General features: G+C 48.2%; 1 protein-coding gene and 1 long non-coding RNA gene across 2 annotated transcripts in view; both read left to right on the top strand.

Moving 5' to 3' along the window:
• LOC130840501 (uncharacterized) overlaps window positions 1-14704 on the top strand; it is a 58320-nt gene that overhangs the window by 10124 nt on the left and 33492 nt on the right. The window contains exon 2 of the long non-coding RNA XR_009050020.1: window positions 6662-6813. This is a non-coding gene — a long non-coding RNA (uncharacterized LOC130840501). The remainder of the gene's footprint in view (window positions 1-6661; window positions 6814-14704) is intronic.
• LOC130840499 (disintegrin and metalloproteinase domain-containing protein 21-like) lies at window positions 8967-11910 on the top strand. The gene has a single exon (XM_057716089.1). The coding sequence runs from the start codon at window positions 9395-9397 to the stop codon at window positions 11606-11608; it is 2214 nt and encodes a 737-aa protein (XP_057572072.1). The 5' UTR covers window positions 8967-9394; the 3' UTR covers window positions 11609-11910.

The following is a 14704-nucleotide window of genomic DNA, read 5'->3' as shown; positions in this document are numbered from 1 at the left end:
CCACAACAAGAGCAAAGAGACTGGCCAAGCACACCAGCCTGCTGATTGCTGACATAATTGGTAATGGCCTAGTTGCGTTCATCAAATTATAACTGGAAGCCCACTCTGCCACAGAGACATTGCTTCACACAACCGTGGCAAATGCCACGAGACCCACATCCACTGCAGCAGAAACTCACTTGGAGTTTCTCCAGTCCACATCCCAGATGACACCTGTGCAACTCAAGACCTTCCCACTGGTGATGACTTCATCCCGGATGCTAAATCCTGAGCCCCAGTCAAGCTTGTGGACGGCCCCTCCTAAGACACAAATGATGAGCACGTAACATTACTGCTTTTCTGCTTTTGATATTGGGATTCCTATTATGTGTCTGGGCTCGCCCTCTGCTTAGCCCACAATCCTGGTTATAATCCTTGCTCTCTGCCAAAATGTACACCTTTGTTTTCCCAAGATTAAAGCAGAATCTGAAAGAGGTTACTCCTATCTGTGCCATTCTGAAAATTAATGGGGCTTTTTAGCAAATGGAGCAGCTGCACATCCACATGCAAAAAATGTGAATCTTGGCAAAGACCTTATAGTCTTCGCAGAACTTTACTGAAAATGGTTCACAGAGCTGAATGTAAAATTCAGAATTCTAAAACTCCTATGCTATACCACAGGAGAAAAACTAGATGATTTTGGATAGAATGAACGATGACTTTTTAGACACAATACCAAGAGCACGATCCACAAAATAAATCATTGATGAGCTAAATCCTGTTAAGTGTAGAAACTTCTGCTCTGTGGAATGCAACGGCCAGACAATGAGAATACAAGCCACAGACTAGGATACATTGTTTGTAATGGGTTCAACTGGTAAAGTACTGCTACCCAGTTATACCAAGAACACTTGAAACTCAACAACATGAAAACGGAAAACCTGGCTGAAAAATGGGCCAAAGACCTGAACAGAAACTCCCCCAACGGAGACAAACAGATGGCAAATGAGTGTATGAGAGGCAGCCCTGCTTCACACGTGATCAGGGAAACGCACAGTAAAACTACGATGTGATAACTGTATGCAAGTACTCAAACAGCCACAATCTGGAACAAAGACCACACCACATGCTGGCAAGGCTGTAGGAGGAAAGGAACTCATGCATTGCTGGTTGTAATGCAAAACAGTGAATCCTCTTTGGGAGACATTTCTGCAGTTTCTATGAAAGTAAACATGCTCTTACCATATGATCCAGCAATCACGCACCTTGGTATTTACCCAAAGTCATAGAAAACATAGGTCCACAGGACACAGCGTGCACACAAATGTTTATATCAGCCTTATTCATGGTTGACAAAATTTGGAAGCCACCAAGATGTGCTGCAGTAAGTGAACAGATAAACAAACTGTGATGTATCCAAACAATAGAATATTATTTGGCAATAAAAGAATGAAGACATGGAAGAGGCACGCATATTACTAAGTAAAAGAAGTCAATCTGAAAAGGCTTAATATTGTATGCTTTTAACTTTGTGATATTCTGGAAAACACAAAACTATGGAGACAATAAAAAGATCAGTGATTGTGTGGAGTTTGGGAAGAGGGAATGGATGAACAGGTGAATTCAGAGGATTTTTAGAGCAGGGAAATACCCCTTACGATTCTGTAAAACTGGACACCTGTCATACATGTGTAAAATCCCGTGAAATGTCCAAGACTGAACCCTAAGGGAAGCTATGGACTTGAGGTGATTGCAATGCGTCATGACAGTTCATCAGCTGTAACAGATGTGCCGTCCGAGGGCACTGATATTGGGGGAGGCTGTGCATGTGTGGGGGCAGTGTGTGCGTGGGTTATCTCTGTGCTCCCCCCCCCCATTATGCTGTAAACCTAAAACTGCTCTAAAAAATTGTCTCAGTTTAAAGAAAATAATGGAGATGCATGTCTCTAGGAAGCAGCGGCCTCCTTTCAGTCAACACCTTGACCCCTCTTCAGTAGGACCACCAGCTCCTACTCCAGCCTTGGCTATACGCAAACACTACTATCTTTGCATAAACTAACTTACAGTTCGTACTCTCAAAGGGCATAACTGTTGGACCTGCCTCCTTGACCTGAGCATATTCTAACATTCTTCACAACTCTACCAAGGTATTGTTAGAGACCCCAAAAGTCAAATCCATTTTCCTGGCTAATGCCACACAAATGGGGACCTGGTGATGGGTCTGTTTATGTTTACAAGGAATCTTTATACTTTTATTTATGTTTGTTCTTCCTACTCTCACAGTAAAATGTTTTATGCCATTTAGAGTGACTTCCGCCATGTTCTCTGAAAGTCACTCCCTCACCCAAAGTTCTCTTAATTTGAAGCCAGAGCACCACAGGGACAATTGTAGTGACTGTATTTTCCAGTTTCTGTATTCTCAATGTTCTGATCTGGGGGGCCTCAATCTTGGACAGACTGCCCCTCCCTGGGCTAGCAAGTTCCTGCAGATATCAGACACCTTCCTGCAGGTGTGCCTTTGATATACGAGCCACTAATCCAGAGCACGCACGGCATGTGTCTCCTTTACGAGCTCTTACACACCACTCCGTATTCCTCCAGACTTGGGTCACCCCAGGGCCAGGGCTCAGACAACCAGGGACCACCCACACCCAGGAGCATGAGGAACTATTCAAGTTCTCCAATGCTAATTTTCCTCAACATGCCTACCCTGCCTCACCCATTCCAAAACCCCAGTAGAGTCTCTGGTGCATGTTTGGCCTCCTCTTCTGTCTCCTGACCAACCTCGGTGCTTCTGTGAGTGGCCCCTGTGTGATGTGTGCCTCCTGTTTCTAGGGATCTGTGAGTGTAAACTGACCATCACTTCCATGTCCATGTGCCTCACCTTACCTGCTGAAGACAAATCTGGCTCCATTTTAGCGCACGCGCGCGTGTGCGCACACACACAGGTTTGTATGTATATTTTAGTAGAAAGCATACTTTGACAAGTTGAAAAAATAAGAGGTGCATAATGTTTCATTTTCTTTTTGAAAGAGAATTTCTGACACTGTTTATATTGATTACATGCCTTTCACTTAAATTTTTAAAGTACTCGTGAGTCACATATCTCTATTTTCTTTCTCCCTAAAATTGGGAAACATTTTTGTGCAACTAATAACATCAAGCTCCCTGGTCATAGATTTTGGGAATCAGGTGGGTAATTGGAAGGGAACAAGTCCCACCCTGACACCACTGCAGAAACCCTGTGAGAATCACAGATTAGAGACATGGAACTGCCTCACTGAGATTTAATCATAAGAATATAAAAGACCCCTCTCCCCCGCACAACTACCACAGCAATGAGGCTCCAGGAGGACACCTGTGGATGAAAGCTGAAAGTGTTACAAGACACAGACTCTCAAGGAGAAGAACTCAGGGTTGCCCAGAGGTCACAGTGAGACAATGTCCAGAACAGGAGATGAGGTGAAGCCTCTGACACCTGCAGCTTATAGAACAAACTCAGGTCCTCGCTCATCTGCCTCAGGCTGCTTTTCTTTCTTTCCTTAGTGTTCTGTGACAAAGATTCCCTCCTCCTCCAGGAATTTTTGGTGGACCCAGGTATAATCACAATCTGGGTTCCACCAGAGATGTAGAAGACGATGCAGGTTTCCCTCGGTTGGCAGGGTTGTGGGTGATTAAACAGGGCATCTATCTACCTGTCAGATGCTGGGGCCCTAGGGCCACAGGGGAGGTGGTCAAGAAGAAAGATGACCAGCAGGATTGAGCCCGAGGATAGAGAAGCTCCTGGTGACGAGGTGTCCTGCAAAGGCCAGGGCATCCCTCATGGAGCTGACCTAGCTCATCTTGCTGCTACTGCACCAGCCACCTGGTGACCCAGTAGAGCAGCACCACCTGAGTCAGTCGACAACAACACTGCCTCTTCCTCCTCCTCTTCCTCCTCCTCAGACTTCTCAGGGTCTTTCCTCCTGCAGGTGGGATCTCCAGGGGTCCCTCAGGTGCAGGCACTATGAGTGGATGAGACCCATGCCAGCCCCTTCCAGACGGACCCGGCTCATCCAGGAGCTACTGAAGGTGGCTCCAGAGGCTGCTCAGAAGAGTCTCAGCGGCCCCCCAGGCTGCACCAAGCCTCCCCCAGACTCCCCCAGCAGCACCTCACACTGGACACCTGCACACACAGAGACATCCTGATCAGGAGTCTGTCACATATCCACCGATTCCCTCATGGACATCCACTCACAGCCTCAGCATCACTTGCTCTCCACAAATGACCTTGTAGAATAACAGCAAGGACAACCCAGCTCAGCACAAACTCCATGGTGAGCTGTCTGTGTGAGCAGCCGATGCCGAGGCAGGGCCGTAACAGAGAGGCGTGGCGTCCTCCGAAGGATGACCTGGGCTCAAAGACGCTCCAGCTGGCCCTTCCTTGGACTGAAGGACACTTGATGTCCCACCCAACCGTCTCTCTCATCACTCAGGGTCAGAGCTGCATCGGAGCCGATGTCACTCTCAGCATCACAAACACACTTTCCTAAAAACAAATTCTATGCAATCGGAACCCATGTTTGATGTCTGCTTTCTAGGTGACCTGCGATAACTGAACAACATCTTAGCACAGCTGTGGATAATGTGAACCTGCTTCTTTTGTCAAATATAAAATATGAAATAACAACGGCGATGGTCAGCTTGACGTGTCAGCCTGCCTGGGCTCTGCTTTCCAGTTATTCAGTCAAACGCGAATCCAGGCGTTACCCTGGAGGTATTGTGCAGGTGTTGTTAAATTCTACCATCTTTCTACTCTAAGGTAGGAAGATTGTCCCAGATAACCTGGATGGGCTTGATTCAATCACAGCAGACCTGAAGAAGACGAAATTCCACAGTGGACAGCAGCTTCATCTACGACTCGAGATTTCCAGCCTGGCCCTCCTGACGTCTGGCCCCGTGAGGATTGCAGGTCTCCAGCCGCCCCCACAGTCTCCATCCTCCAGAGCTCCCAGCACAGCGGGGTGTCCATCAGGCTCTTCTCGAAGCCCCAGGTCAGGGTGCTGACCCCACAGTAGTCTGATCAGCAGAAGTTCAAACTCCACTTCCCACCGTGTCTAAACAAACACCACTCCTTTGAGTACTTGTGTCCACTTACCTTCCCTGGCGAGCGCATGCGCAGCAGACAGCAGGCACGTCCGGGTCCACAGCGAGTCCGAAAGTCCCATCACACCTTCCCAGGTGCCTGCAGGAGCCACAGCCTGAGCCACACCTGAGCTCCAGGTAAAGGGTCTGCCCCTAGGATTTAGACCACAGAAAGGACGTGACCCCTTTTCAGAGAGCGGAAGGAGAAAGGGTTTGGGGACAGAGAGATGAAGGAGAAAGAAAACTGATTCACAGAAGAAGAGACAACCTGATCAGTGTTCATTGTTCTGTGTTGAGTCTGGGCGAGAGGAGGGTTAGATTTAAAATCTGTCAGCTTCTCTCAGGGACTGGTCCAGGGTTAGATTCTGTCTGGCTGGGACCAGGACAGCAAAGACTGTCCTTGTCTAGGATTTCTATTGAGGGCTCTTCTTCCAGTCTGATAGGAAGCCAGCAACCAGGTTCCTTAGGCTTCCTCACAGCCCTGCTCCTGGTGGCCATCGGCAGTCATTTCTGGCTCTGTAAGTGGCACTCTGCACTGGTGCATGTGAGACTGTATGCTTGTGTTATAGCAGAAGTTTCTAATCGGCAATCTATAGTTGGCAAGTAATTATGAATGTAGAGAGGGTCTACGAGAAATGGTGAGATGCAGATTGAAGCACAGGCTCTGGCAGGGAACCTCCACCTTCCTCTGCACCTGCTTGTCGGGCTGGTCTCTGTGCTCAGTGGGTCCTGAGCATCCCCTGGTGGCCTCAGCCCTGCCTGGTGGTCCTCGTGAAACCTGCAGCCCAGCCCCTCCTGTCTCCCTGCAGGGAAGTTCCTGTCTGGGCTCACCTGGACCTCCCCTCCCTGTGTCCCTCGAACAGTCGGCAGCCATTCCCTCAGTGGTCACAGAGCTCAGCTGCAGGGAGAACTGGTTCCTGGAGATGTCTCTGGAGATGGGGGTTGACTTCTAGGGGCTGGGGCTGGGTCTGTGTCGTCATTCTAGCATATTGCTGACGACCAGTGCAGCCCCTTCCCCGAGGGCTGGTGGGTCCCAGCTCCAGCAATAACCGCTGGTTGGATTGAGGACTCCAGAGACAGCACAGGTGAGAGAGAGGGTCTGCAAGGTTCTGTGCTGGGCCCGACTCTTGTGCCTGCACCTGGGACAGGACTCTGGGGACAAGGAGAATCCGTCCCTGTCAGTCACCTTCGGCCACAACCACCTCCACAGCCCCATGTCAGACTCCCGAGACCCTCACCTTGGGGAGGTGTCACCAGGCAGAGGAGAAGACCCAACAGTCTCATCTTCTGCTGCACCAGGGCTCTGCCTTCCCCAGAGACCTCAGCCCTGTCTGCGGAGGGAGCTGTGAGCTCCCACAGCCCAGCGCTGGATTTCACCCTAGAGCTTGAAGGGGAATTTTCATACTGGAAGCCTTGTGCTTAGACGTGGAGAGACCGAAGAACTCCTTTTCTATTGTTATTTCTGATGATTGTTGACCTGCATATACTCATTCTCCCCACTTTCTGAGAACTCAGATTGTTTTCTATCCGTAATGGCCCTTTTCTCCTTTCTTTGCAGTTAATTTTTACAGGGGTTAAGTGGAAGAAATAGTCCTACTCTATTTTTGGATGTTTGAGAGCTGACACAAAGTTCATTCCCCTCTTCTTCCTCTGCCCACTGCTGGGAAACCTGGTAAGAAGCACAGACAGCTTCTCCCTCCTTCGATGCAGGTGAGAGATCAAAACCACATGAGCCCCGTCTGTGAGCGCAACACGCGTCCCTCCCACACGCCGGAACCACAGTAAAAACCCTCATCTGTCTCCATTGCTGCTGCTATCAAACCATTTCTAACGTGCTTGAGAGGCCTGCCCTGCTCTCAAGAGACACCTCAATCATGGAGGTGATACATTTTTCAAATTCCTTTCTTGTGTACCTGTGGCATCATCAGACGGAACGTGTCTCTCAAGCTTTGGTGGGGGTGGGGGTCCCTAGGGACTGTCTTGATGCCCACGATGAATACTGCTGGTGCTGTGAGTGTGGTGTCAAGGCAGTAACCGCCGCCGCCGCCGCCACCACGACCACCAGCACCACCACCGCCACCAGGGCTTGCTTCTCTTGCCCTGGGTGTGTGATGCTGAGGTGGCCCGGTACCCACCGCGCACTTTACGGTGCTGCTTGCTGGCAGCTTGTGCTCGGAGCTGTGCGTGTAGTGCTGCTTCGGTGACGGCATGGATTTAGCGGACTTGCTTCAGAAGTTGTGGTAATTAATCGGTATGTACGGACAGGAGTTAGCAACGGTGAGGGACTCCCTGCCTTCCATGCCTGGGACAGTGTTTTCCTCCTATGGCCGCCAGCATATCTTCCTAGTTCAGGTTTTAGAGTGAAGCATAGAATCATGAGGCAGAGCTGGGCTGGGGCACACTGCTCTCAGGGGAGGAAGCCCCACACCCTGGCAGGGAACAGCCTTGTGTTGGCAGCGCTGACCTCCCTCTGGAGGTCCTGAGATCTCCTGGGAGATCCTGATTGTTACCTGCAGGCCACACGCCTCCCCCTGTGAGGAGGTTTGTGTCTGGCTCACCGTGCCCTTGGACGGCAGCATCTCGGGCACATTCGTACGTGCCTGCATTCATGGCCTTGGCACTGCACAGCGGTGACAGCACCTGGAGATGCTGACTCAGGACTGGAGGCCAGGCAGTCCTGAGGGTGCCCCTGAGCCCAGACCACACTGACTGCTCCAGTCCCTTCCCTGGGTGCATGTGGATCCACCACAGGAAAGATTCTGAAACTGGGAACACATAGGTGACACAGGTGAGGCTGAGCCTCTCCGAGGAGACTACATCTTCCTCACACCTTTGTACAATGTGGTTCTCAGCCTGGGTACCTGGGAAGAGAGAAAACTCCTGAGTCACACAGACACGTGGCCTCATCCCATCATCCCATTTCTGAAAGAAAAGTGTGATTCTCTTCAAGTGGTTTACGATATGCAGTTGAGTCAGACTTCTCATCATGATGTATAGGCAGACAGAAGGGCTTGTGGCCTCTGGATTCTGAAGGGGGAATTAGTGCACGTGCGTAGAACTGTACCTATGAAACTGGGCCTGAGGAAAGCATTTCATGCTGTAGAAAGTACTTTAATGGAAGGCATAGTATGAAAAAACAAGTTAGAGTCCATGGTCAGCTGACAGGCACCAAAGATTGTGAAATATAACCTTACAGTAAAATGAAAATGGGCCCAGATAGAAGATGGGAGAAGAAGAAAGAAATGGGAAGCAGACAAGTGACAGCCATGTGTGTAAGCATAATTCAGTGGTGACTGGAGGAAAGGAGTACATTGTCTTGTATGGGTATACATTAAAAGAGTAGAATTAACATTCAGAAGGTCTGTGGGAATTCGTTTGAGAGAGCAGAGCTGTGGGCACTTAGAGTGAAGCTCTGGGCCTGCACAGAACCAGGGGGTGAGGGAAACGTCATTAGATGTGTACAGGCCCATTGTCCTCATCCTCCGCTCTGTGAAGACCCTCACGTGGACGTGGACGCGCGTGTAGCTCTCTCGCTCTCAGAGGGAGACGTATCCAGGGTGTAGGTCCGTCCGGGACGAGCGGGCGCATGAGGACGGGGAGGGACTTGGAGCAGCAGGCAGAGGGCACGGGGTACATGTCCTGCCCTGGGAGCTCATCCCCGAGCACAGTCAGTTTAAGTGACGGGACTGTTTGTGAATGAAGAGGGAAATATTCAGTTTGGAGGTCAATGAATTTTTTTCTTCTGCTCATGACCTGGTAGTAGATTTTTTCCTTCCCTCAAAACAAGTACAGAATTTCACAAGAGTGAAATATTTGTTTTCTTACCTTGGGCACAATGGAGAGATGGGATCAGCACACGCATAGGAGGAACCTGCCGCCGTCCAGGAAAGAACCACAGAAAAGGACTAGAGGAACACCCCCTGCGGCTCTCACGTGGTCAGGAGCCGTGTCTCTCCTCACCCGCGGGGGCAAGGAAAATAAAATGTGACAATGAAGGCAGCATCAGAGCACTGGGGAAAGATGACTCCTGCCCTACACGCTGACCCAGAAAGCCCTCAAGTCCACGGTAGCACTCGTGGGCGCAGCCTCCCGCTCTCCCACTGCAGCCCTGGCTGAGCTCACATCCAGGCCCACCCACTGCCACGCCCTGGGACTGTTACCTAATCCCATTAGGAGGCCCACCCAGCAACCCCTTTTTCTCTGCCACTGTCTCCTTGGTCGGACATGGCCACAGCAGAGGGTGTAGACCGGGCTCCTCTGGTTTCCTGCTCTTAACTGTTCTCATTGGCAGATGTCCGTGAGCAGGGCCCCAAGGCTGGCAGAGGACCAGGTCCCCCTGAGGGCAGCCCTCCTGCTGCTTGGGCTCTGGGCGGTGCTGGCTCCAGCCCTGTGCTCTCAAGGCCGTCCCTCATGGCGCTACATCTCTTCGGAGGTGGTGATACCCAGGAAGGAGCTGCACCGAGGCAAAGGCGTTCGGATGCCAGGCTGGCTCTCCTACAGCCTGCGCTTCGGGGGCCAGAGGCACGTTATCCACATGCGGCGCAAGAAGTTATTTTGGCCCGGACACCTGCCGCTGCTGACTCAGGATGAGCAAGAGGCCTTGCAGATGGACTACCCCTTCGTCCCTTCAGACTGTTACTACCTCGGCTACCTGGAGGAGATTCCTTTCTCCATGGTCACTGTAGACACGTGCGATGGGGGTCTCGAAGGTATTATGAAGTTGGATGACCTTGCCTACGAAATCAAACCCCTCAAGTATTCGGAAAGGTTTGAACATGTGGTTTCTCAGATAGTGGCAGACCCCAATGCAACAGGACCTGCGTATGGACCAGGACACAAGGAGGATAGGCACCCACTGTTCCCTGAAGCAGATGTCAGTGTAGCCCCCAGGGTGAGTGCTAGGGTGTACGCCGGACCTCAGGGATTTGTGAGAGGATTGGCTCAATATACCAATTCAATGTATCGTGTGTACAACAATGTAAGTAAGTGTGTAGGACACATGGTAGCTACCTGTAGTATGGTGGACTCCTTTCAACGAAGTCTTTCCACAAGGTTCTATCTCACTGCAGTGGTGATATATAATAAAAAAGATCCAACCAACATGACTGATTATAGACTACCAAATGGTCCATATGCTCGTTATCATGCAAGAAATTTCCAACAACTTTTATCTCCCACTGGATCCTTCATAGTAAATCGTGATGGACCAAAACCAGGTGAGTTTGAGGCATCGCTGTATGGTTTATGTAAAGGTGAGCTTGGTCTAGTCTTTGTTGGTTATCTAGGCAGACATTATTTCATGTTGGCTATTATAATAACCCAAAACTTTGGGAGAACTTTTGGTATATGGTATGATACTGATAATTGCTATTGCGTGAGAAGGGCCACTTGCCTTATGTCACAATACCCAGCCTTGACAGATGTCTTCAGTGACTGTTCCATTACGCATTGGTGGAACATAGTAGGAGTAGGGGGCAGCTGTGTGTTTAACACAACGGTGCGCTTTTTAAATGAAAGCATGACAAAAATGCGTTGTGGAAACTATAAAGTGGAGGATTGGGAGCAATGTGACTGTGGCTCCTTCAAGCAGTGTTATAACAACAGATGCTGCACACATGGCTGCATGTTTGAGGAAGGATCTACTTGTAATGGAGAACTGTGCTGTACAAACTGTGCCTACTCTGAACCTGGAACACTCTGCAGACCAATTAAAAATATATGTGACCTTCCAGAGTACTGTTTTGGAACAACCAGTAAATGTCCGGAAGATTTTCATATGCAAGATGGAACGCCCTGTACTGAAGAAAGCTACTGCTATCTCGGAAACTGCACTGACCGCAGTCTGAGCTGCAAAGAAATCTTTGGAAGACACGCTCTTAATGCTCATGATAACTGCTATACAATAAATCAAAAAGGGGATCGATTTGGACACTGTTTAAGAAATGACAGGACATTGAAATTTGTTGCTTGTAGAGAAGCAGACAGACAATGTGGAAGGCTGCAGTGTAGCAATGTCACTCATGTTCCACGGTTGCAGGAACGTATTTCATTCCATCAGTCAAAGATCTTAGGGTTCTGGTGTTGGGGAGTAGACCATCATTATTTGCCATATACAAGTGATGTTGGTCATGTGAAAAATGGTACCCCCTGTGCTCCTGGGAAGCTCTGTCTCAATAGTGTCTGCAATACTAGTATAGATGAAATAGTTTATGACTGTGACCCTGCGAAATGCAATCGTAGAGGAACTTGCAACAATAGAAAGAATTGCCATTGCCATGTAGGCTGGGAGCCTCCACTGTGCTTAAGTAAAGGTCCTGGAGGGAGCATAGACAGCGGACCAAGTACAGGAAGAGTTCGCTCCGTTAAAACAAGTCTAGAATCACTCGTATATTTGCGACTGGTCTTTGGGCGCATATATGCCTTCATAGCTGTACTCCTCCTTGGTGTGGCCACCAATGTTAGGAGTGTCAAGACTTCCAGAGTTAAGGAAGTGACAGGAAATTAGTAAATTATAAAGCAGCCTCCCGACCCCTGTACAACCATTGGTAATATAGAAGTCATATCAGTGGATGTGATGAAATCAGCAATGGGATGGCAAAGCTGAAGATCATGTTCCAGAAGTCTGCAGGAGATGATGGGGGACTTCCACACACCAGGGGCGGTCGAGGGGCATCGACGGTCTCACATCCGGTCTCTTTGATAGGTTGCTGATCAGCACTCTGAAATAAATCTTGAAAAACCACTTGTTGGTGTCCTCTAATATTTTGTAAATTCTAAGAGAGCAAACTGAGCCTGAGACTGGCCAGGAGAGAGGACCTGAGTCAGCAGCTGGATCTTGACCTGAGTTCACGCATCCCAGTAATAATGAAAGTTTTCATGGGCTTCTTTAGGGGCAGATTCATGGCGTTTCTCCAAATTAGTGCTCTTGAACACTGGGGTTTTCCTCTTTCTCTATTTAATCTCTCCTTTTCTAAAGCCAAAGTGGGTTCAGGGCAAAGAGGGCTCGTCCCACCAGCACTGGCTGTCTCCTCCTGGGGTGGCTGTGTTCTGCGGGGTGAGAGTGACGGGGGCTCAGTTCCCACCTAGTGTAAACTCTGACACTCTGGGGAGCATATTTCCCAAAGTGGGACACCGAGATTAGGAGGCTGAATGTAGCATTCACTGAAATCCCATCAGAAACTTAGGTAGAAATGCCTGTCAGTGACCCTGGCATTCAGAGGGAGTCCTGTGCCTGTTAATCCCTCCCTTCCTTCTTGCACCTACACTTCAGTGCAATTTCACTGAATGCAGGTCGAGTAATTCCTGGTAAATAATAGATACCAGTCTTTAGACCACCCCTGTGGGGGAGGAAATCCAAAGTTCAATGAACTCAATATTATTTTGATGTAGAATTAAGAAAATAAAATGTATAAGTAAAAAAGAAGCATTTTATTATAAATCAACACATATTATATTGACTTTCCCCCATGCAATAGAGGTACATCACATAGAATTTAAAAGACAATATCTCCCACCAGCCTAAGGACATACACTTCCTACATAGTCCACAGGAAACCGATTTTAGTCGTAACATTTGTTCCCAGGGTTTTCCTAGATGCATACAGTTACAACTGTCCTGCTGCTACACACACACTTTTGAAACCCTACCCTCTCATCTCCAAATGCACCTTGATGTTCTGTCTTTGAACCTCCTTCCATTTTCCAATATTCAGTCTGCCTTGAAGTCTTCCATTGTGGTGCCACTCTCGGTGTATTCCATTCTTTTACTGGTGAACATTAAAGAGAAATGTAAATGAGAGATCAGGTGAATTAAATACCCACCCACTTGCACACCCTTGGTGTTAACTGTGTTGTTGATGCGGCACCACCCTCCTCCCACCTACCTCTTCTTCCTGCAGCCTAAGGAGCAGACCTCCCCACGAAGCACGTGGAGGGAGGGTCTCCCAAGAGGGGATCATCTCCCCTCTCCCTGAGGCTCATGTGCATTTCAAGCTTAGTGTTTGATGTGCGCTAAGTCCTGATTTCCTTTGAACTCTTTCTGTTGTCCCCTTTTGTTCTCTTTCTGACTTTTGGTCCTCACATCATGCCTCGTGGCATGGCTAGTAGATTCTGATTCAAGTGTAGAGATGGTGTCTGAAAACTTATGGAGGTTCTGAGTAATGTGACTTTCCTCCAGAGAGGAATGACCCCACCAACTCCTGTAGAATCAGAGCACATGCAGATCACCTTGCTCCAGTGAGGGACTGAGCTACTTCAGGCTGGGTTCCAGGGTGTGTGAGGGCTGCTCTGTTTATGGTTTTCTCTCACTCACAGCACAGCCATCCAGGGGCCCCGGTGAGAGTCTGGGCCGTTTCTCCTCAGGAAGCAGTAAAATCCGATGTTTGACCTGATCTCTAACCAGACTACACAGCACTAGGCTTTGGCTGGCTTTTTTCTTCACTTTGAATCTCCTTTTATTTAAAATTTATTTATTTAAAATAAAATTTTATTGATATAGAATTGACATATAAGATTGTAGAAGTGTTGGTGTACAAAGGGGTGATTGCCTACGTTATACATCGTAATGGCATCACCACCATAGCGTTAGCTAACACTTCTATCACCTCATGTAATTATCATTTCTGTTTTGTGGTGCTAACAATTACGATCTAGTCTCATAGAAACTTTGAAGTTTACAATATCGTATTGTTGATTCTAATCACCGTTCTTGCACTAGTTGCAAATTGTACCCTAAAACCTATCTCCCCAATTCCCCCACCCCCAGCCTCTCTTAGTCGTTACTCTACTCTCTGTTTTTACGTTTCCTCTTTTTCACATTTCATATAGAAGTGGTATCATTCGCTATTTGTCTCTCTCCACATCCTCACCAACGCTTATCATCACTTGCCTTCTTGATGGTGGCCATTCTGACAGGTGTGAGGTGATAGCTCCTTATGATTTTGGGGCTGCAATTCTCTGATGACTAGGGCCATGGAGCATCTTTTTATGCACCTGTTGGTCTTATGGTCTTCTCTGGAAACATGTCCATTCAGTTCCTCTGCCCTTTTTATAATTAATTGGTTTTCGTTTTTTGTTCTTGAGTGCATGAGTTCCTTATATAACTTTGGTATTAACTCCTTATCTGATATATGGTATATAGATAGTTTCTCATGCTCCATAGGTTGCCTTTTCATATTTCTGATTGTTTCTTTGTCTGTGCAGAAGCTTCTTAGTTTGATGTAGTTTTCCTTGATCCTTTTTGCTTTCGTTGCTTATGCTCTTGGTGTCATAGCTAACAAATCATTGGCAAGACCACTGTCAGAGCTTCTTTCCTAGTTTGTCTTCCAGGAGTTTCATGATGTCAGGTCTTATGTTCACGTCTTTAATCCATTTGAGTTAATTTTTGTGTGATGCAAGTAGGGGTCAAATTTCCTTTATCTATGTGTGGTTGTCTCGTTATCTCAGCACCATGTGTTGAAGAGACTATTCCTTCCCCATGGATTGTTCTTGGCTCTCTTGACAGATGTTAGTTGAGGGTTTACTTATGGGTTCTCTTTTCAGACCCATTGGTCTATGTGTCAATTTGTATGCCAGTACCATACTGTTTTAATAACAATAGCTT

Source organism: Hippopotamus amphibius, chromosome 17, assembly GCF_030028045.1.
Source record: "Hippopotamus amphibius kiboko isolate mHipAmp2 chromosome 17, mHipAmp2.hap2, whole genome shotgun sequence".
Classification (NCBI taxonomy): Eukaryota; Metazoa; Chordata; class Mammalia; order Artiodactyla; family Hippopotamidae; genus Hippopotamus; species Hippopotamus amphibius.
The sequence above is the reverse complement of the archived record's forward strand: the minus strand, read 5'-3'. Positions and strand labels throughout refer to the sequence as shown.

Excerpts from the sequence above, each read along its gene's own strand:
- LOC130840499 (XM_057716089.1), top strand. The coding sequence starts at position 9,395 with ATGTCCGTGAGCAGGGCCCCAAGGCTGGCAGAGGACCAGGTCCCCCTG.